This window comes from Cyrtonyx montezumae, unplaced genomic scaffold (genome assembly GCF_038088225.1).
Source record: "Cyrtonyx montezumae isolate F1298 unplaced genomic scaffold, pur_monq_1.0 scaffold_0, whole genome shotgun sequence".
Classification (NCBI taxonomy): Eukaryota; Metazoa; Chordata; class Aves; order Galliformes; family Odontophoridae; genus Cyrtonyx; species Cyrtonyx montezumae.
The window spans coordinates 13,947,043-13,971,568 of NW_027071824.1; the positions used below are offsets into that span (position 1 = coordinate 13,947,043).

The 24,526-nt window shown below is 36.7% G+C and overlaps 1 protein-coding gene across 3 annotated transcripts in view; it reads right to left on the bottom strand.

Annotated features, from left to right (window-relative positions):
- BABAM2 (BRISC and BRCA1 A complex member 2) overlaps positions 1–24,526 on the bottom strand; it is a 155,302-nt gene that overhangs the window by 51,117 nt on the left and 79,659 nt on the right. For all 3 annotated transcript variants that reach the window (XM_065755098.1, XM_065755115.1, XM_065755106.1), the window contains one exon: positions 23,796–23,905. In XM_065755098.1, the coding sequence (XP_065611170.1) occupies positions 23,796–23,905 (110 nt within the window). The remainder of the gene's footprint in view (positions 1–23,795; positions 23,906–24,526) is intronic.

Consider the following 24,526-nt stretch of genomic DNA (forward strand, 5'->3'; position numbering starts at 1 on the left):
AGAATGCTTATGTTCCAACTGCATTTGGCTGCTTCTACCAGCAATAAATTTTAACATGGCGTTGAAATCTTCTGTGTTATCCATATGTGTTTGTGAATCCTGTATTTTTATTTCTTCAAAATTCTTTAAAGTTTTATTTAGTTAAAGACTTTAATGTAAGAAAGAAAACATGCCACTAAAGAATTTGATTTTGCTCACCACCTCCATCCCTGTCACTGAATGACATGATGACTGGCAACCTCCAGCTTTCATGAACAACTCTTTCAAAGGTGCACTAATGGCATTTGATAAGTTACCATAGCCACAATAGCAGCTACAATAACATATTTTAAATGTACCTATTAAATTTGATTATTTTCTCTTCCACATCTCTCCTTCACGTGTATGCTTGAAGTTTATGATCTTCCACTTTAAAAATATGTCACTATATACACTGTACAGGAAGCCATGAATTCTGTGCTTTATTCCAATTCTGCCAACAGTTTCTGGAGTAAATTAAGAGAAACAGTGTCAGCCATTCTTTCCCAGTGTATGTAGAATAGGAAAAATACATAGAGATCTTGGATTTAGAGAGGCCATTCCAGGAACAAACAAACAAACAAACAAACAAAAAAACCCTTGACCTCTACAATGAACTTACAAAACAAGAAATATCTTACAGCTCCCAGCACCTCATATTCATTCATATTGCCAGAAAAGAGATGGTTAAGGGTGACAGTAAAACATGGAGGACCAGAGTATTATTTAGAAATAAAATCAGAGTAGTACTGCATTTCTCTCTAAAACACCTTTCTCCTTCAAGGTTGTGAAATGTTTTAACAATGTATAATATCAATCATATATAATGCAGAATGCAAATCCAATCATGTACAATCCATGGTACAGTTTATGTCCAGGAATAAATCCTAGTCTACACAAGTAAATGCCAAGTAGAACTCATATCTACTTCAAAAGTTGAGTACTGCAAGAATTTTTCTAGCAGGTTCTCAGCATCTTTCAAGGTAAGGTTTGCTACTGAGTTACATCAGTTTATCCAGAATTCTTCCTTCTATCACACTGTCCACAAAATCCATTTGGTACAAGTTGCTATGACAGGTTACATGTTTCCTCACTTTAAAAATGCGGAGAAGTCACTGAACTCCGTGTATACCATTTATCTGTAATTATAGAGGCTTATGATTTTGAATGTAGACAACTATACTTTTTTACTGTGAAGATTTGTCACTCACAGAAGTTATTTTTGAATTGACTGAAGAATGCCAAGAACGAGATCTCCGGTATTATTTAAACCTATAAATAGTATTTTAGAATTCTAGTTTGTCTGCAAACCTTGGGGCAGGAATAGCTGATTTGGGGTTTCTACATGCTTAGGTTATTATTTTGTTGTGAAGAATAAAGTTCTCAGAAATCACAGGCTCCTTGCTTTTTCTTCTGTTTCCTGTCTTCAACATACAGGCCATCATTGGATGTTTTTACGCAAATGATACTGAATGTGTAAGCTTATGAAGATTTTAGGTGTGCTGCAAAGTTGGATTAAAAAAAACAACCTAGCAAACTGACCCTACAAGAACAGCAAAACACAGTTCTGAATTTAAACCTAAACTTTCCTGTATATAGCCTCTGTTCTTCTGGCTGCTTTCTTCCAAATGCCCATAGGCCTTGCCTTTAATAACTGCTACTATAGTTAGTGCTTCCTCAGCTGCTGTTGAGTTTTCATCCTCCTTAAAAACTGCAGAAATTAAAGTCTGGAGCATGATCTTAACAATCTCCTACCTTCAGACTTTCCATCTTACTCTGAAATCGGAGTGCAGATGCAGTTTCGGGGCCAAATTTCACTTTAGATTAAGAGTTGGCTATAGGATAAAAAATTATTTAATAAAGAAACCAGTTGTTTTATAAGGGAAAGATATAGTTGATCCTCTTTAACTCAGACAAATTCTTATCTATCTAGACTTGAAATAAAAAATGGCTAAGAACCACAGGATTTTAGAATCACTTTATGTAATATACTGTTTCCATGCTGAAAAAGAAAAGAAAACAAAAAATAATATGAATTACTGCCTTTTAGTGCATGAGTTTTATGTGTCTAAAGAACAGCTATAATATTCCAGAGATGCAGTCTCAGTATTTTGTTTGTTTCTGAATACCTAGTCAATATTTACCTAAATAATAACAAAATAATAGCAATAACTAAATAAATAGCAAAAATAATAAGGAAGCTCACAGACAGGTACAGCTAACAAAATTTGGTTTCCAATGAACTACTATTCTACATAGGACTGATTTTCCATCTGTCTTGTGATAAAGCCACAGTATGAGTTTACTCCTTATTAAACATAAAAAAAAAAAAAGAAAAAACACAGGAAAGATGTTAAATATGTCTTTGTCAAAGGAAAAGCTTTGAACGGTGTTCATGCCTTGTAAGACATAAGAGAATACATTGAAGACACAAATCTTACGTTTTTTTCCCTAGCATTTCACAAGGCATAAATTCTAACTGAAGTACTTCCTGGGATTAGAAGAATATTCATGATTTATTTCTCCCATATTGATTCAAGTTTATAAAACACAGTTGCACAGAAGATTCAGCCTTTCCTTTAGGTGGAAGTGAGAGTATCTGCCTCTTTTAACTGCTTAAATTTATTAAATTATATGATCTTCGTATTTTTGAGACTTCTACTTATTCCTTTGAAATTGACTCATAGGCTCAAAAGTTCGTAGGGTAGAAACAAGAGTAACATGTACGCATGCACAACATAGATCATTCTAATTTTATAAATACTTATTAAATCAGATTAAAAATCTATCATGGCTTTCCATCACCCAACTTATCTCAGGAAGAATTACAACCCCATTGAAGTCATCGGCCCAGCTCACCATTTGGACCAGAGCCAAATGCTCAGCCTGGGCACAGAATTTTCATCAGACACTCTTGAATATGAACAACCATAAGAAACTTCATCCTGTTGGGTAATCATTTGTCAAAATCACTGTTGCAAGAGCTTCTACAACGAATGCCTTCTTAATGACAGTCTCAGGACAGCTAATAGAACAATAATCTACTGTCTTTACAATGAGAGCACACAGGTGCATGCTCAAATAATCATTTTCAGAAGTTTGTTGAACCTGAAATGCCAGAGGAGAGTATAACACCACACAGGAACAGAAAAAAAAAAAAACAACAACACATTGATTCCTCCAATTCAGAGAAATTTCCACCAATGAGATAAATATGTTAGTCCTAAGGAAGCTTGAAAACCAGTATTCGTTTCAAGAACTTATCACATATGGAAAACCTCAGAAGTATTTCTAAACAAAAGAAACAAAAGAAAATATTTATAATGGAAAAGATTAGGCTATTTCCAACTGCAGCAAAATTCAAAGATTCTTAGTTCACCCAGCTTCCAGCTTTACTGGAAAGCAGGAGTTGCTTAATACCACTGAAAATATCTGACAAACTCGTTTTAGTCTAAATTTAGACACATGACCGATTTTTTCCAGAGATTTAAAGCAGGAATCTATTAGTCGCTATAGTACACTTTGGGACACATTGTGTATATTTTAATCTCCTGTTGGGCATACCCACACTATAAAATTTTTGGTGTCCATCAGCCCACATGACTTTATTTTTATTTATTTTTTTAGCAGGGAGTTTATAATAGAGAAAAAGAAAAAGCTCCTGAAATTTTAGGTAGTTTCACAGTAAGTTTATTAATCTCTCTCAGTGGGTGGGAAAAGAAGAGAAGTGATTCAACAAGGGATAAGAATGATCAAAATACAAGAAGGTGGTATGGAACTTGCCTATGTATGCTGGGTACAGCTGAATATATGTACGTTTTAACACCGACTCTTAACTTAGAATAGAGCTTTTTTGTATTCTGTTCGTATAATCAGTTTGAATGTAGAAAAACAAAACAAATTAAACACATGTCTCACAGAAGGGTCCAGTTTTTGCAAAAGCAAGCTCTCCTTATGTATTACCCAGCCCCAATGTGATATAAAAAAAACACTGTATAAAGAAAGAAACATTGGCACATGTCCTTGTAGCTCTTGTTTTCTCCACCATATGAATCTTCAGAAAACTCTGAGCAGATTTTTCTGTTCTGATGGGGAAAAAAACCACACCAGATCTGCTGCTGGAGATTTCTGTCTAGCAAGATTTTCTATTAAAAGCAACTCACCATTCAGTTTGCTACCTATCTACTGTAAAACAATTTCCCGTAATGCAAGGATAGTTATCTCTCACACGACAAAAACCTATCTCTTCAGAACAGAGCAGCAATGCTGCTGTTTACACTTATTTGGACTGTTAGAATAATTCCCTGGATTGTAAACTGTTTCCACATTGATGAGTGCACAGAATACTCTTGATTACAGTTCTACAACTTCCATTGTTAAATCACACTTAAATTTCTTACAGGGAGGCTCAAAAGCCTGGTTGTTCCTTGAAATGGTGGTCATCTTCAGCACTGTTCTCTGCTGCACTGATAGTAGGTACAGCATGGAAAAACTCTGGGAATTTGACATTAACAATCAGTAACCAGAGAGCCATCTGTGTGTACATTCTCCACTACTGTTTTTCTACATAGCTGAGATAGGGTTTTGCATCTCCATGTTAAAGGACGTGGCTCAAAAAAGACAAATATATGATGAAAGAGGAGGTCAAAACATGCCAATCTAAGCCAATATGTGAAGAAAACAGGCTGGCAAACAAGTCTTTGCTGAGGGGGTAGAAATTATTCTTTGGTGCACATGCATCAGTCCCAAGACTCCAGTAAGACTGCTCTTTGCTCACACAGCTTATCCCATAAACCACAGCACTGACAACAGGAAAAACAAGAACATTTCTCTGAACTTCACTTCCAACAGCTCCTTTTGGATTCAGAGCTTGATACTAATTTTACCTATTGGTGAATTCAGAGTTCTAGGGTGGAAGGTGGTTCATGCACAACAGAACAGGGACAGTACTGTGCTATCCTGTGGTCTGAGGAGGCAATTTTCAAAGACAGGTTGCACAACATCCCAGCAAAGGTGTTCTCAAAAGGACAGCTGGTTGTTAAACCAGCTGGGGAGCTCAGTTGTGACTTCAGTTGCTCAGAACATTAATAAATGATCCAATCAGCAGAAGAGCTCAATGGTGATATGCTACTTCAGAGAATCACAGAATTGTAGGGGTTGGAAGGGATCTCCAGAAATCAAGTTCAACTCCTCTGCTGAAACAGGCACCCCACAATAGGCCGGACAGGCACATGCCCAGACAAGGTCTTGAATATCTCAATTGAAGGAGGCTCCACTGCCTCTCTGGGCAACCTGCCTCTGTGCTCTTTTACCCTTACCATAAAGAAGTTCTTCCACATATTTGAATGGAACTTCCTATGTTCACGTTTTAGGGCATTTCTACTTGTCCTACTGTTATGCCCCACTGAGAAGAGCCTGGCCTCATCCATTTGCCTCCCAACTCTCTTTAGATATTTATAAACATTTATCAGATCTCCTGTCAGTCTTCTTTTCCCCAGGCTGAACAGACCCATGTTACTCAGTTTTTTCTCATATGGGAGATGCTCCAGGCCCTTTATCATATTTGTAGCCTTCCACAAGATATTTGGGTCAGTGAAGATAGTACCAACCACGAAGAGTAGTTAAAGGACTTTAAAGCAGAGTTAAGTAGATGACAGCAAGAAAACCGAGATTTAACACACAATAATAATACAGAATTATACAGGTGGAAAAACAATCCTAATTGGAAATATAAAATGAGAGACTCCAAACTGAACATTCAGCTGATCTTGGGATTATGACTGACAGTTTAATTAAAATGTCATCTTAGAAGCACTAAAAAGCTGATACAAAAAAGTAATTTGCGAATTAAAAGGAAAGAGATAAATAAAATGAAGAGCCTGATTATGACCTTCAACAACCTATGTTCTGCCAGAGCCTACACTGAGCTCTGAAGTAGTTCATCTCACCTCGACAAAAATAAATAAATAAATAAATAAAAATAAAAAGATTCCAAAACAAATCTAAACAAACAAACAAATGAGCAACAAAAAAAACAGAAAAGTTTCAGAGGAGAGAAAAATTAACAAACAAACAAAAAAAAAAGAATAGTTTTCTAGTAAGGAACATCTCAGAGTAGGATTCCACAATCTGGAAAACAGAAAACAAAGACAGAAGCATGACTGAGAAGTATGAAGTTCTGAGCAATGGGGAGAATGTGAGTAAGCATTGACTAGTCACTGTTTCTTGCAATACACGTACGGGTCAGCAATAAATCGTGCTTATTAGGTGCCAGGTTCAAAACACAAAGAAGGAAGTTCTTCACACAACAGGTAGTGGAGCTGTGGAACTTTGTGTTGCAATGTGGAAAAGGTAGACAGGACAAGCCTGTGGAAGAGAAATTCATTCAGGATTACTGAGTGTACACAAACCAGATAAAGTACTCGAGCCACAAATAGCTGAGGGCTGGAGAAATACTAAGGCAAAGTATCATACGTGATAGTGATGTTTCTATGGAATTCACTATCATCTTTACTTGCAACTTATTAGCCTGAGAATTCTGCATGTGCACGTGATTTTCTGTTTGGAAATCACATGAATATTTTGTTAAAATTGTAACTAAAGTTCTTCTGTTCTCCCACAGAAAACTGTAAAACAACTAATTTTGGGATCTGCAAATTGAAAGGTGTTATACATTCAAAGATCTTGCCTAGCTTGAATGCTCTGGATTTCATTTAAAACAAAGAAAAAAAACCCAACAACACAACATCCTGATGTAAATAAAGAATCCCTTTAGAATAGCTGTTAAACGATGACCTGACTTGTCTGACTTGAACTCAGGCTGGGTGGAACATCTGAAAAAGCACACTATCTGAAGGCGTAGGACCCTGCCCTCTTCTGCAAGTACAAGTGATCTGTGAGGGATCACGATGACGTTTTAAAAAATGCATAGCTCTGCAAAATGTACTGTGTTAGCTACCCCACCCCAGCTTAAAATACAATCCCTCTAACAATATAAACAGTTGCCTAACATTACGTTTCACATACCATCATGGTTTGGATGGCATGTCCGTGTCTGAAGGAGAATTTGAAACACTAGCAGTTGCAGTGATGAGGGAAAGAGAGGAAGTAACCTGAGAATCAAGGTTACAAAATTGCTTTATCCATTCCTCTGTGGGGATGAAACAGTATCAACAAAACAACCAAACCCAAAACACTATTTACTTTGGGAAACAGAGTACATCAAGTTTCTCATAGTAGGTGGAGTCAAACAAGGACACGCTTAGCCCCAGAGACTTTAACAGCCAGATCCCATGAAACATCATAGGCTGGAGCTGCTCCCCAGTCTGCACTATTAGTACATGACAATCACATTCTGCACAGGTACAGTCAGCTCTGAGAGCAGGAGAGTGAAGAGCAAGCCAATTATACCCCCAAGCATGGTGGAGATTTAGGGTTACAGCAGTGAACACCAATTCACAGGCAACATCATCGTTATCATAAGATCAATGACAAACATTACTGCTAAAAGCCTCTCACATGAACCCATTTTGTAATTAGCCAATGCTGTGCTTGGCTCTATTTACATACTGTTTGTTTTCAAGCCACCACAGCACGTAGCAGAGATGTGTGTGACAAAAGATAGAGCTAGCTCTCCCTAACATTTCTGAGACAAATGCAAGCATTTTGAGGCAACATTCTTCTCTTTTGCTTGTTCTTTGGGAGAGTTATACTGCAAACCTGAGTTGCTACTTGAGGCACTTTTATTAATAAGACTTAGAATACAACTAGAAAAACTCATTCAGGTTTTCTAAGTTTTGAATTTCAATACCCTTCAGTATTGAAATTCACACACAACGGAACAATTTTCCCTGTGGAAAGCAATAACAAAAGCCAATACGAGCCACCCAAAGGAATCCTTTCTGAGCATGAGAGGTAAGTTCAGTAGCTATGGTCAATATCAGTCCTCAGCTATTTCACTGGGTGTTTAGACAAGACTTATCTAAATCACAGCATGGAAAAGGCTATTGGACAGAAGATCTGTATAACTGGAATTAATTCAATTGACATTATGCCAACTATGAATTGCCATAATCAGATTACAATTATTCATCATTCAGTTTCCCATCCTTCCCTTTCTTAACAACTTGCTACAACCCCTGAATATTATAAAAGCTTAGGGAACCAATGTTTTATTTTAAGAGATAGCAAAAGCTCCAACAGTAATTTAAAGATATTTCTTATTGTTGAAGAATATAGGTTACATATTTAAGCACAAACAACCTCATTAAAAATATGTCACCGAGAGAAGCACTTTAGGGTAACCTTAATCTACCCTAAGGCATTGTCTTTATTGTAAACATAAAGTTGTTGAAGTCAGAAGGAAGGGGGTTCATTATCCAAGACTCCTAACACTTGCACTTACCATGAAATTGCATGCTGAAAGGATCAAGGATCAAAAGGAGAAGGGGGAGAGAAGAAGAGAGCTACCTCACTGTTTTCAAATAAGCAAGTTATCTGAAAAACTGTAAAAAATACCTGAGCTACACAAGTGAAGACATACTTCTCAAGTATAAAGGAAATAATGAATAATCAGGAATGCCATTCTAACTGACCTGACCAGGTAGCTTTTTGTTGGAGATTAGTGACTGCATTACTATTACTGAAGAGACTGAAGATCATGGTAATACACATAGAAAAAATTGTTAAGTACAGCCTAGTAAGATCTGGGTTATTCCTTGTAACTAGCATAATGCTGTATAAAAGTTTGCCAGACCAGTGACATGTAACTTTTAAAAACTGATCTGAAGTATCCCTAAGATTCTATTATGATTGATACCTTAAATACTTTCAGAGCACAAAAGATACAATTGTTTGAGGGGAACATGTAATTTTCATCTTTCAGCTTGATCATACCTAAAAAGATACCTGAAATGCAGAGATTTAGAGCCCAGTTAGTGACTTCCAATTCAGTGTATTAGCAGCGGAAATAAATAAATAAATAAAAAGGACACTGGTCTTCACATGACAAACTTGGTCATCTCTGGCTTATGTAACACCTGCTCCAAACTTCTTACTCTTGAGGGAGGCACTTTTGGAAGTAGATCTACCTAAATCAGTGTCCACTACTTGGAAAAAGTCCTTCAAGGAACCATGTCTTAGTTTAGTGTCTTATTAGTGTCAACCCAAAAAATACTTATGCAGACAAACTTTGTCAAGACTAAAAATAGCTAACTGTAGCTCATCTAGCCCAACACTTGGAAGGGTTAGAATCTATGTCCAATATATGGTAGGATTTATCTAACTTTTCAAGAAGAAATAAAAATGCAGCACATGTGAAAGCAAGGGAAGTCTGGAGAACAGCTGCCTACAAACTATTGTTTACAAATATCAAGGTAGATGCTTCCAGATCTCCATGTTAAAAATTATAATCTTTTTATTCATTTATAATTCCACTAGTCTCCTTGAAAATCTAGTACTGCACCATTTATCTACCTGGAAACCCTGAGAACCGCTCAGTTTTATTTAATGATCATCAGAATCATGAACTTTCATCTTTCTTTAAATACAAATCTCCATTGAATTGGAGATGAAATACAGGCAGCTCTAAAGGAACGAGGAGATTGGGAACAAAAAAAGAACTCATTATTAAAAAAATATATTAATTAAAAGAAACAAAGAGAGTACTCATCAAGGACTGACAAAATGAGAGAACTATGCTACTTGAACAAAGAGACAGAGACGATAAGAGATTTAGAAAAGTATCTCCAGAGTAGCAGCTTTGAGAATTTGCTATGTGCAAGGGTAGGAAATGGAGGAGAGGCAAGGAGGGAAAGGAAAGGTCACTATAAACATGGAAGAAATTATGGAAGCATCTGCATTTTAAAAATTTAAAATTTAAAAATTTATTTTCATTTTTAATTTAAATTTTGTAAAAACACAAAATAACTTTGAATTAGTTTGGGTTTTTTCTTCTTCTTTGATATCATACTAAAATCAGTGTAATGAAACAAGTTTCTCCTCCAGCAGATAATTCAAGTAAATACTATACATCAACAGTTCTGTTGGATACCCTCAACATAAAGTTGCCCTTAAGATGGTCACAGTTGTGATGTTTCAAAAATCAGTTTGTGGGACTGGTATCTTAATACAGGAAAGTCTCTTCAGCAGGTACAATATCAAGTCTCTCCACACATTTCATTTCAAAAATACATTTGTATTTTTCCTTCCTGAAAGGAGGAAAGGTATCAAGTTGTTTAAGAAAATTCACAAACTGAACCCATAAAGGCCCACTTCCATACTCTGAAGTAAAGTTCAATTCATACTATTTTGTAGGTACCAATAAGCTAAACCCTTGAATAACATAATCTCAATTTAAGAACTGTTTTTCCCAAACACTCAGTATACGCTTCCCATGGTTTTCTGGAAAATAACTTTGTCCTCTCAAGTGTTACCTATTATTGTCACTCCTAGACAACTATGAATGCACAGAACAAATAAATTTGATTTTAGATAAGTGTGTACAGTTTAATGGTACAATCCACAATAGAGATTCTACTATACTAAATAGCTACTTGGTCTTTTTCCAAGCTTATGATAAAGGGACAATCTGAGGGCATTTCTCCTAGCAACACACAACAAACCACAACTTTCCACATTTTCCTTATTACAATATCCAACTGACAAGCAAACCAATTTCACAGCTCTATTCTCTCTCACGTGTGAAGGCAGCGATTGGAAAATTTACACTTCCTCAAACTAATTACTTCTTATTTCCAAAAAAAGGTATTTTGTGAGTTTGTAAATGCCACACGCACACACAAGATACTGTGTTTAACAAGAACTCTCCCAAACTCAACACACTGGAAGCCAGCTTTGAATCATTACTGCCTATTAGGTTTTCACATATCTCTTCTAATCTCCTTTAGTAGAATTCCATTCTGCTTAGCCTGAAAACAGGAAATGGATTCTCTCCTTTCGTCCTTTAGGATTCTTAAGTTATTCACCTATTTATTTGCTGGTCTAATAAAATCAAAATCTGTGTTGAGAAACTTACCACAACACCAACTTCAAAATATTCCTTTTGAGGGTAGCAACAGTTTCTATGTTATTAATCCAATCAGACAGGTTTATGCCTGTCATCTTTGCCCAGATTGAACTCCTGTTGCCCAAGAGAATAGAAATTGGTGATGCAGGAAGAAATGCTTAACTGTACAGTATTATTTACATGTGGCTCAGCAATCAGTTAACCACATACGTGAAGTGCTGCCAAGATGTCCTTCTACAACAAAGGCATTTTCAAAAATCTACAAAAACAAACATTATAATCAGTAATTGACATGTTTTGGATGGAACACTATTTACCTACTATTGGTTCTTAAAATAGAATCCAGTATTTATTTATTTATTTATTTATAAACAGATTTTTAAGACTGAAGTAAATGAAAAGGCTTTTCTGCTTGCCTTAACATACAATTATAACCAGATTGTCAATTGCACTATTTTATCTTTACATTACTGATGTATTCTGGCAGGGGTTAAGGCTCAAAAATATACTCAACTGTAAAAAAAAAAAAAAAAAAAAACCTTTTTAACAGTGGAAGACATACTTTTGTACATTCTGAATATTTTATTTCATTCTCTTTAGAATGAACTGCTTGAATAACTACAGTGAAGATGCTAGAGGAACCTGTATCATATGTCAGTGCACGCAAATGAGTATAGCCTCAAGACAGCCTATACAGCTAAGGCAGGGCAGTGATTAAGGATGATCACTAAGCAGGAAGCCATCTTAGGCACAACATTCAACCATAAAAGAAAGAGACCATATTTCTCAGCCTAGCTACTTTTATTAGGTACAGACTGAGATTAATCAAAAGGAGTCGTTATTTGGTTCTAGTTTCCTAGTAATCAGCTCTATTGGAAATACATGGATACATTCACACACAGTGATGATATTTGGTAATAAGTTATCGCAGAGGGGTCCTAGTATAAACACATTAAAATCTGTGTGAAACTTTACAGATCTGCAGATCCAAAAAAAAAAAACCAAAAAAACCAACAACAGTGAAGGACTGCAAAACATTTTGTCAGTGGAATAACAATAGGAAAATGGTGTATATATTATATTACTTGAATAATCTAAAGTGATGCCTGGACAAAATGTGTAAAGATCTAACAAAAAAATCCCTGATATTCCAGTTGTAACTGAGACACCTGAGGCATATCTTGTCAGAAATAATTTTAAAAGAAAGAATATTTGTAATTCAAAAACTATCCACAGCTGCCAATTAGACTACTTTAAACATGCAAGTTCTCCTTTACTCCCAGAAGAACTGTAACAGATTACTGTTGTAAAAGACTTTTCCTAAGTCATCTCACTTTCATGCTGTTGTTTAAGAGAATCATGTAATAGCACCAGGTATTAAAGGACTTTGTACATGCAGTACAACCATAAATTGTTTTAGGTAAAATAAGAAGAGTATAAAAAATACAGATACATTAGAATGAAACCAAACCAAAACACAAAATCCTTTCTGAGCTATCCTCTTTAATGGGCCAGTTGCATAGAACACACTGCTTCTACAAGGCCTCAACACTGCGTGCCTATAAATTCTGAACACCCCTACATTCTTGACTTTAAAGGTAATCAGCTGTAGGACCTTGTTAGATGTTAATTAACAAAAAACAGGGAGTTGCCTTGGTGAAAAGTAAACAACATTCCAATTGCACAGAGTCTGATGTAACATGGGTGGTTGCATCTAGACTCTACCATTAAACTATTAAATAAAATATGCTGAACAGGTTGGGAGAGGAACAAAAATAGAATGCTAGACTTTCATAGCATTAGTATAATGAAAAAACTCCTTTTTCCCAGAATTTTAAGTGCACTCCATTGGACACCAAGTACTCAGCAAGGCCAATTACACTGCTACAATCATTCACTGCCAGTGACTACTGGCCCCATTTTTTTTTTTTTAATATTTTTTCTCAAATAGTACATTGAAGAACATATAAATGAATATTTGTGTAATGAGAAGACACTAGAATCCTTTGGTTTACAGTGTCAAAAAAAGATGAAGCAGAAGAGATTTCCCTGTATGACTTGGTTTGGTGTGGCAAAGCATTAACACTCAGAATACTGACCCAAGTTAATCGATTTGCGGTCCCATGCTGCCCTACATTGCCCTATGTTACATCAAGTAGCTGCTCACCCTAGTCAGCAAGACAGATAGCCTCAAATGTGATCTGTGCATGTTGCTGGAGAAGCATGCTGAGACTAACTCAAGAAATCAAAATTTATGAGGGAAGCAGGTGGAGCTGAAAGAGCTTCTGCTATTGATTTGGAGTTGGAATGAAAGAAAGGTAGCTCATGGGTGAAGGGAAGAAAGGCTTTTGCATGATAGCATCTTGGTAAATGGCATAGTGCTACATCGTGTGACACAGTGAAGACAAACAGCACAGCTTCAGTCCAGAGGGACCTCTAAAAGCCTCCAGACTGGGCCAAGTGAAACCTTGGGATGCTGAGACCGGACCTCCGGAGGAATATCTCCCCTAAGGAGGGCAGGCAAGCAGCAGGATGGTTCCTCAGAGAGGCTGTGGGATATCCTCTGCGGGAAGTGTCCAAGACTCGGCTAGACAAAGGCCAAGCTATACAAAACCTGACCTAGTGCTGGCAATAGTCCCATGCCAAGCAGGAAGCTGGACTGGATGAGTCAGAGTTCATTTTGAAGAGAAACAATGTTGAAAAAAAAAAGTAAAATACACATTTTTAAGTGTTGTAAAATAATGTTAGACTGTTTTAAAATAAGTAGAGAATACAGGCACTGAAATTTAAGACAGCGCAAAAAGATTGATGCGATCATGTTCTCATTTTGCCTATCAGACAATCAAAAGGTTGTTGGATTTTTACTGATCAAAGAGTGCCTAAACTTTAGATAAGATTTCCTTTGTCCTGATATATGCTCGCTCATCACTCACCTCTCCTCACAGTTTCTATGCCAACAGCAGGAAAAAGTTCTACCTGATATGCAAAGAGATAAAGGCTTACTGCTTAAAAATACAAAAACTTTCCCAGAGATCTGTGCAGAATTAAAAAGAAATGGTCATAACAGAAAATAGAATACAAAGACAGAACTTGGAGACTTTAAAAAAGAGCAGCAACCAGTGAGGGAAACATAAATAGTAGGTATGTGAACAAAAATTGAGTATAAAACTGAATACAAAAGGATTTGAGGTGGTTGGAATCAAGTTAAAATCTTGATTACAACTGGAAACAATATACAGACAGTCTTTTAAGCAATGGAACAAGTTAACAGCATCACTGTGTAAATACGCGCACATGCCATCTAACAATTTTAACATTATAGAGTGCAAGAAAAACAAAAAAATATTTGGAAAGACAACCAAAACTATGGCCTAAAGGAATTACCTCCTCAAATTATACCAGCAGAGCACTACTTTATCTAGAAAGGAGATGAAGAAGAGCAATGGTCTGCTACTGAGGTATGCAACCTTCCAAGACACACAAATGTTACACAGCTGTTTGGGTTATTATCAAATGCAAAAACAAAGAAAGGAAAGGAAAGAGAACAGCAGCTACAGTAAAAAGCAGAATTGCCTTGCACGCAGTACTTAACATATGGAATAAACAGTACTGAGGGAACACAAGGGAACAATTAGTATAAACGGTTTTGTAAATATCTTGGACAAAACCCAGAAGAAAATAATACTGAGGAAGACACTGACTAATTCAGAGGAGGGAAGGGGCCTCATGGCTCTTCTGGCCTCCTTCTGTCCTTATGTGCCCTGTATTTATATTTGTGTGCTTGCATTATCCAGCATATAGGCTATTTAAGGTCAGAAAAGCATTGCTGTAGCACAGCTGCCTCCAGCAAGTAGAGCTTGACATCACTAACCACACAGAAGAGCACAGCTCTTTTATTGGCTTAAACAGCAAATATCTGCAAGCAGAATTGTTTCGCTCTATTTGTACAGGTTTTTCCACAGCACTATGGTGCATGCAACTTTGGTATTGACAGAGTTCTGTTCACTGAAATTGTTAAATGGCTCCTTTCCTCATGTAGTGTCAGTGGCTGCTGACCAGAAACAAGCTGTGAGAATTCAGCTTTAATGTTGAACAACAACAAAAAACAGAAACTACATTTTCATATACTGAAGATTCAATTTCTGCCAAAATGTAAGTTGTCTTTCTCTGCATGAGGTTTGACACATAATACATACACAAATCAAATATCACACATGAGATCTGCAATAAAATCCTACAATACTCCATTGACACACATGCATGTTTTCTAAACTATACATAAAACATTCCAGTCTTCTTCCATTAATACACTGGCAACACAGTTTGCAAAAGTAGTGAAGGACTAAAGTGGTTTATTAACCCACTGAAATGGAAGAGTAACAAAACATGGTTACTTCACGACATGGTTGATAACTGTCATGAAGAAGCATTTCCAGGTATTTTCCAGAACTAGGTAGATACCTCAGTGACTGTACCAACCTCCTCCTCACCCTCCCCACAACAACAACAATAAATAAGCATGCAAGCCAGGTGTGCCTCCCAGCACACAGGAGAGGTTTGGTTGTTAATCATCCAGATCAAAGGCCTGGGGGAACACACAAACTGCTCACTGTTCAAATGATCAGGGTTTCTCCCAGTGAAAATCAAGGTGGGAAGTGGCACATTGTACATCCAGGTCCTGTCCTGATACCAGCTTTGAATTTGATGAGTTTGTGCAGAAACAAGTCCCACAGACTAGCCAAAGCCTGTGGCAATCTGAAGACAGCCAAAGAATCCACTGATACACAGGAAAACACAGCAGGGAGCAGTAACACCCATTTTTCATACAGAACAGGACTTCAGGTACAAGAACATATTTTTTTTTCCCAGATAATATGCAACTCCCGGGACATAACTCCTAACTACCTCTGTGTGTTCCTTCCGAGTTCCAGATTAATGAGGTCTAGCCTGTTCCCAAGAAGTGCTGGTTGTAAAGGAAGGAAAAATAAAATGTAGAGGAGACACATGAAGCCCTGTCCTGTACAGTTTTCTTTTTAATCTGTTCCCATTTTCTGCAAAAATCACAAGTTTTTCAAAAAGCGAAACTACAAAACACAAAATCAATTACATTGGAATAAAAACTTTCCTAAGTTGTGTACAGTCTGCACTCTTATTTAAAGAGAGTTGAAGTTTAGGATGCCTGTTTCAGTTTTGAATTCAACTAAACTTCACTTTTGGGAATTCCCCCAAAAAAGCCCTTAGGAAAATGTTCTCAGTATTTCTGAAGGGTGCTCTGTTAGAGAGGAACAGACTATTCATCACCAAGTTTCACAGGTGGGAATATGCTTTTTGTATATATACTCTGTGCAGGTCCAATTTATAAGTATAGAAGGCAATCAGGGTTTCAACTAACATCCACATGAGATACTAGTAGCAGTAATAATAGGACATATTGTAGTCTTAAATTACATCAGCAATATGATGAATCACATTCTTGACGATAACTTGGGAAAATGAAACCCAGTAGCCACGGTGCAAAAATCAGCCACAATTTATTTTGTGGAAATAGCATCTTACTATGACAGACAAGCAGGAACTCCTTTAAGGATTAAGATTAAAAACTCACAGATTATTGACAGAAAAGAGGGAGGCAAAGAGCAATAAAAAACAAAGTGGTACTTAGTACTGCTGTGGGGTGGAGAAGTTTACAGGAAAAGAACTGGATGGGAGTGGTAGGTCTGCAGTGTTAGGCTGAAGTGTGACCTAACAGAATGAGGAAGCATAACATGGGATGCTAACTCATGATAAAACTGTTTAAGGTTGGGAAGAGAACAGTAGAAAAAATGAAGGCTGTGAAAACTGTGTCTCAGAGGTATCTAAATGTCCTTCCCAGCTATGTACACTGGATGCGTTTTCAATCTAGCCAAGCTTGCAGGATAGAAGGATTATATAGTCCAAAGGGAGTCCAATGCAGGAAGTTGTGGACCATAAAACAAGAGACTTGGGTTCTGTCACTGGCTCTGCTTTTGACTTTCTGAATGACAGCAATTTCCATTACCTATCACTTTTGCTCCTAAAAGGTATAATGATAATGACCTCTGTTGTACATATGACGTCAAATGCATTATATGCATTATTAGCACTCCAGCTGAGTTTGTGATCTGTACAAATGATTAATTCCACAAAAAAACAAAACTTCTGGTGGTTATAAAACAAAGGAATTCCCCATCACTACAAAGCTTAGAAACTCTTAACTGCAAGTTAAGACAACCCAGCTACCTTTAATGCTCTTCTAGAACACCTTGTTCTGCACAAATGAAGTCACATCAGCTATACAGTTCCCACGAAACTCTTACACTGCACTTCCATGCTGACAGCAATCAGAGCCCTGAAGTAACTCTGAAGACCACTCAGCACTGAAACAAGGCATTGTGGTAATCTCAAAAGATACAGTTTGATTTGTTCTTTTGATCCCAAAGACAATGGGGAGCTGAGGCTGAGATCCCTTCCCCACTGGTCCCTCCCTTCCCACTTCATTTGCACTACAGTTACTCCATGTGCTCCTTGTGACACACTTTCAACACCACCCAAGGTACCCACTGAAAAGGCAGCAGCTGGAATGAGATTCTCAGCTCCCCACAACTCGGGGAAAGAAAAATACCACAGTAGCAATGGAAACTGACATGCTTGGCCTTGGCTCATTTTAATTCCGTCTTTCACGTGTTTTAGCAGTTTGTCTGAAAATCCTTTATTTGTCAGTTCCAAGTGTTCAGAGGTTTGCACTTACTGAACATTAGCATCTTGAAGATAGCACTGAAAGTAGCTAACTTTTTGTTGAGTGTTTTAAATAATAAAAAAGGTCTGAAGATAGAATACTATAATGTGCAGCAGCTTGCAATTACAGTGAAGTTCTCTGAAAACAAATGACTTAGTCACCACATTCAGAAAGTAAGCCACATATCCCAAACATGCAAAAATCCACTTCAGTAGAGTGGATTTTGTAACAAGATAATGTCATATTCTGTAGCAGTGGGTTTTGAATTACAAGAACTGGGAAAAATAGACACATGGCAACAATAGCACTTTCAAAGAAAACTCTAGGAAACCCACGTCTAGGAAACAATTAAGTAAAAGTACCTTTCTCTAATCACAGCATTTGCTGCCAAGGCAAATTCTAATTAACTCACTGTGGCTACTGCTCCTAAGTTTTGGTAATTAATATGCAGTTAGAACTGATACTGTTGAGCAGCAAAAACTCAACTTTGAGCTTCAAGAAAAACCCTCCGTGACCTGCTCATGTGTTTAAATAAATTGTCACAAATTTCAGTCTGTGGAAAACTCAATTCACAGACTCCATTCAACTTCATTTAACTCAGTCCTAGACAAACTCAGAGTTAAGTTTCCTTACATATAAATAATACTTGACTTTTTCATTGTACTTTGAAGAAACAACTTGTAAGGTACTTTTTTAGGGCAGCATTTAACTTCAGTTAAAAAAATCTTCTGCTTGCTCTATTACTGCTATATTCACAATGTGGAGTAAAAAGAAATGACTGCTTTCAAATTTCTCTGGTCAGACTAACTAATTTTAGAGCAATCACTTCAGGGAATTCACGCTGGCTCACATAGTTTTGTAGAACAAAAGACTGTACTTAAAAAACAACAACAACAATACACTCCTTTTAATTTCTAGGTAAGAAAAAAAAATCCATCATCTACAACAAACATATTTTAGTACTAACATGGATACATTCTGCTCAGCAGGCTTCCTTTCCCCTATAAAAACATTTCAGGAAACAATGATGAAATCTGCTATGCATGCTCTAATGTGATGGGAAAATAGCTGAGAAAGGCACTTAAGTACTACACACCAAGAATGTCAGAATGGCAATGAAATACCCCTCAGCACATGCAACAGTGAAGTCAAAAACATTTGATGTATTTATCTCTCTTTGTAGGAGACAAAAACGCCTAGAAGCAGAGTGAAACCACAGAAAAAAGGTTGTGAATATTTTAGAAGAATACAGTTTTACAGCAGCTCTTGAAAACATTACAATGAAATGTTACACTCACAGCATAAGCCTGAAACAAACTATATGCATACTGGTTTAAAAACACAACATCTTATTGGAAACTTTTTGTATCTGAAGGAAAGAAATTTTCTTATTCAAATTTTTGGAGAACCTTCCACTGTAGTCAGAAATATGTAGAGAAAAGGGAATCAGAGAGGGTTGCCTTAAAACCTTTTGAAATTTCTTACTTAATTTTCTGTACATATTCTGCTTTACCAGAAAACCCTTTAAGATGTAAAGTAATTATTGTAACACGTAAAAATACACACCTGTCAAGTTACGAAGAGTAAGCTAACAAAACCCCAGGAAAGACACAAACCTGCGGAAGTCTCTGTAATCTGAACCCCATCAAGGCAATTGCAGTAGCACTGCTGTCATATTACAAATTAAATGAGATAGAGCTACAAACAAAGGGGACTCTGGCATCGGCAGGCTACAGTTTAAGAAGACTTGGAATGATGGGGACATGGCAAAGGTAACAGTTGAGTTTACCAATTCACTGGTATGGCCCTATGAGAAGAGGTATGACCAAACTGGGCTTAATGGAAGATAAGGCCCTGAAAAATCAGTAACAACTCTGGCTTCCTTTGTCTGCAAAGCTGCTCTGGGATTTGAAGAAGTCATGGACTGCATTGGCTCTCTGCTAACCGTTCCAAAGAAATCATGAAAATCACAAGTTTGGAAGAGTAAACACGTTTTAACTCGACAAACAGAAGACCCTGCTTCTGTTTTCTACTGACAGATAAAAATGAATAAATATGGCCAATTATGTAGAGACAGTATACTTCCCACCAACTGTGAGACAGTAGGCTTTGACCAGTGACATGCACTCACCAGTATGGCACACCAGCAAGAGTTGAATCCCTTCACAATGCTCCTGCACCTTTGCATCTCATATGCAGCAAGAGACAAATCCAACATGTGCTGTAAGTGGAGAATACTGGATGCCTTTCCCCTCCTTCAGCTCCCAGCATCCACAACAGAAAGGATAGCTAAGAGATGGGAAATACCTCAAAGCAAATGCACATTTTATTTTCTCTTCAGTTCTATTTTCTTTCATTGGGGAAAAACAGATAGAAACATTCAAAGTCTAAAAGTTCAGACGAGCTTCTTGTTATTTTTCCTTGTCCATATGAGAAGGTTAAGCACAGTCACCGAACTTTGAATTCCATCCTCAGTCACGAAGAACCCCTTGGCACAGCTCCCAGACTCGTAAAAAATGACCATTTCAGTCCCTAAACCGTGGAGCCTGATCCATTAAAGCAAAACAAGTTCTACTGACAGCTGGTTTTCTTAGCATATTCACGTCCACGTATTTATCAGAGAAAAGCCCTCCAGGACAACAGTGTTTATTACAGGATTATTTCCATGAATCCAGGGAACAAAGAATTCACTGGGCAGCAGTGTTTCTACCCTTATTTCTTTTTTCAAAAGACGCGAACCAAGCTAAACCCATATTTATTTATTTATTTATTAACATGGGCTACCTGTGAAGATAACATAGACATCAAACTTGTTTCCTATCGTGAAAAAAATAGAACTTCTGATCCACATTAATGCATAGTGCACTGATAAACACTGTAATGTAGAAATTAGCTGTTCAGACTCTCTCCCATTTCTTGGATTCAGATTCTGGTGACTTTTAGCAAATGGAAAGCAAAGATACGACAGATTTTTAATCATTAATTTTCTATCCATAGGGATATCTAGACTTCTACCACTGAGAAAGATCATTTTGAGCAAGCAAGAGGTTTTATAGTGAGTGACATTATGAATAACATATAGAAATATGGCAAAGACATAAAAGGTAAACAGCCCAGCAGTTCCTCTTAACGCAGAGGAGTGCACACAGAAGTGCAGGCAAAGCCTCAGAATACCTCTGTGTCAAATACAGCAGAAGAGGTCAAGTGGATCATCGGGGGCTTCAGGTACTGACACCACTCGGCTCTAAACCCTTCCTCAAAGCAGAGCAGCTGAAATCTGGGGATGAGGAGCATCCTGTGACCACCTCTGCCTTCCAAGGAGGAAGACCAGCTAGGCACACACATTAATGGATGCTGACAAGCAACATCCTCTCAAGTTGGGTGGCCAGACTGTGAGGTTTACCAGCCTACCATTTTCTTCAAAAGTGTGCAGAAACTTCTTATTATGATACTATGGTAGTGCTGGTGTTTTGCTTTTTTTTTGCTTTCTGGTTCATATGTAAATATGTTAAAAAAACACCACAACATATAATAAGTATCCCACATTTCACTTTAACTGAATCTATTTTTTGAAATAGTTAAAAGCAACTGTTATAAGCTCTGTATCTGTCTACCGATGCAATGCAATGAAGAATAAGAATTCTTAAAGAAAATTAAAAGAAGATCTATAAATGATTGATTTCAAAGTAAGGATATATTAAGAAGAAATTGTTGTTAACATGTTTTAAAGAACTAGTACTTAAAGGAGTGCTTTTAAATGAAGACATTTTAATGAAAGAATTAATTACGTATAGTTATGGTTAACTGTTGCTGAGATGTTTACAAACCAACATGCTTCCCAACCCTAAGAGCTGGTTTTGAGGGGGTTTTTTGTTTGTTTGTTTGCTTGTATTCTAATCATAAGAATTGATCTTAACACTCTTATCAGTGAAGTCAATGGAATACCAATATCAACATCTGAACTTTTGGACTGAATTTTTATCTCCTGCTAAAAGACAACCTTTTTCAAACCAAGCATCTTAGCTCCAAAACATAAAAAATGAGTATTTCCCTGATTTCGCAGATCTCTTTATGAGTCTGTGAAAATAAGCGATCAGTTTTACTAGTATTACGATTACCACTCACATAAAAATAGATCAAACATGCTTTACATCAACACTTTGAAACAACAACACTATATTCATATTGCTAGGGCTCAAATCTGCTGACAAGAACTGTGGGTAAGTATCATTTTTAGAAAATGCAATGTGGGAACACATTCATAAGGTAGAGCACAAAAGCAATGAAAACTCTTGGGAAAGCTGAAGATAACTCACATTACGTAGACAATTTACTCTTATTTCTCTCCAAAGCTGAAGCATTTTTATCTGCAAATGTTTTTTTATACATCAAGACAATGCTATTCCTGTTTGCTTGTTCTTCCTAAGGTGAAAAGAGTTAGTAATAAGAAAATAATTGTGGGAATTTGGTATTTTTCCTGTTTTATTTAATACTTGGGAAGTTTATGCGGGGAACTGTCAACTACTAATTATTCTACCTCAAAATCTGATGCATAAAAAAAATACGCTGGTAATTTGCTTACATGGTGTTTGTAGATGTAATTACTGTTAGCAGCGGGAAAGGACTTTTATAAGTAGAACACAATTCAAATGTAAAATGTCATGGCCCCAAGTCATTAATACTAATCCTCAGGGCCCTTTGAGGCTTTTTGTACTTTTGGCAAAAAGTAAAAAGAAGTACGCATTGTTGCTTCAGTTCCCAAACATTGGAAAGTTAAATATCTAGACTGTCAGCCTCTGCTAAACAGAACAGAGACTGGTTTGGGCAAATAGCAAAAGACAAATACATCTTTGTTAGTATAGCTAAATTAAACAAGCACTGAAAACATACCTATGCATTTTTTCATGGCACAAAAAGTAGCCAGTACAATACAGGAAAGTGCAGCAGCTGACAATCAAGCAAATCTACTTGAACTGAAACTAAGATACATTATACCATGAGGTAGGAAAGTTGATAATATTAACACTGCATTAGGTCATTTTGAAAAGTAACACAGTGAACTTGCATCATAAGTAATCAATCTCACTCCCTCTCAACTTCTAGGTAACTATGGCTTACCAGCATCTAGACACCGTGATGAATACTATAAACAAGGACAGACTGAAATAGAGCCACGCTTTCTGAGTGAAGTATTTCCAGTTTGATACACAGATGTGACAAAGTGTGGTATGGAAGTACAGGTATTATTGGCATGATTTTAAAATGATTATGTAAGATATAAATTATAAAGCAATAAATACATCAGACACATCAGGTAGGTACTAGTACCATCCAAATATCACTCTGTTATATTGCTGTGCATAACACATTTAAAATCAGGTGTTTTTTAGGGCACTGATAGAAAGTGCAATATTTTATGGAAATTTAAGGAGTTTTTCAGTAATTGTGTTTATCAACTGCATTGTCCAACAACCTTCAAATTAAATATTCAGATATTCTCGTGGAAAAAAGTAACCTTGTAAAGATGCAAATTCATAAAACACAGCTAATAAAGCCCTTGAGCTTCTACAACTCTTTAACCAAAGGAATTACGTATATTCAGAGAACTTACCCTGTACACCTATGTATATTTGCATGCATCATCCCTCAATGAAAAAATGATTAAATTTTCCCCCACAGAAAAGATACCAGTGTGTTGTACTGTAGCAGACACTCAAAATATAATGCTACAGGAAAACTCAGCACGCTCTCCATGGATGAATATGGTACTACATGCGGCCAGTGACTATACTTCTTCATCCATATGTGATCCAGTCACAGATACAGAACACACAAGATCTGTCATCTCTCTACCACACACACACTTACAGTAAACATTATGACTTTAAGCAGTTTAAAGCAATATGACCTTAACACCTAGCCCACATTTCTCAGGGAAAACATAAATAGTTCAAAGATGAAATAAAAAAACACCACAGAACAAACTGTCTCACTTACTGTTCAATGCGTGGAGACAGATACAGCTTAGGAAAAACCTGAGTAGCTTCTGCATCCTCAAAACTAACAGAAAGAAGTGCAACATCTTCTCCAGGATCTTCATTCACATCCTGTACATAAAAATAAGAAAGATACAAATAACAGAATGAGAACTTGTAAGATTACAGATAACAAGTCAGTCAAATGCCAATTTATTTGAGAGATGCTTAACTGAGGAATCAGAAGAGTGACTGCTGAAAAACAGGTTGAAAATTTTAATTTCTTATGGTAAAAAAGAATATTTATTAGTTAGCAAGTATACAGTAATGTAGCCCTTCTTCAGTTGGCAGAAACATATTTAAGCAAACATGAAGGTTTTGCTGCTAAGAATTGTCAGTTCAGTATTAACATCAGACATAAATACCAAATACCACAGAATTTGATGTGACAGTAGCATGGAAAAAGGGCCACAAACCTCACATTTGTTATTTTTCAAATAAGTGCATAGTACATAATTTCTGCTGTACACAACTCCTTTGTTGTGAAGAATTTTTCTGCAGTCAGAAACTTATATCTAGAAGTTATTGTCCTTGAGTTTCCCACAGATTAAATCCCTGCATTACTTTCAGAAGGCTGCATGCATAATTAAAATTACTGTAAAAAAAATCCTTGCTAAGTATTAGGACAGTCATATAAATGCATTCACAGTTAAGGCTCTCTTTGCAGCAGAACAATCAGGCACAAATCTGGGA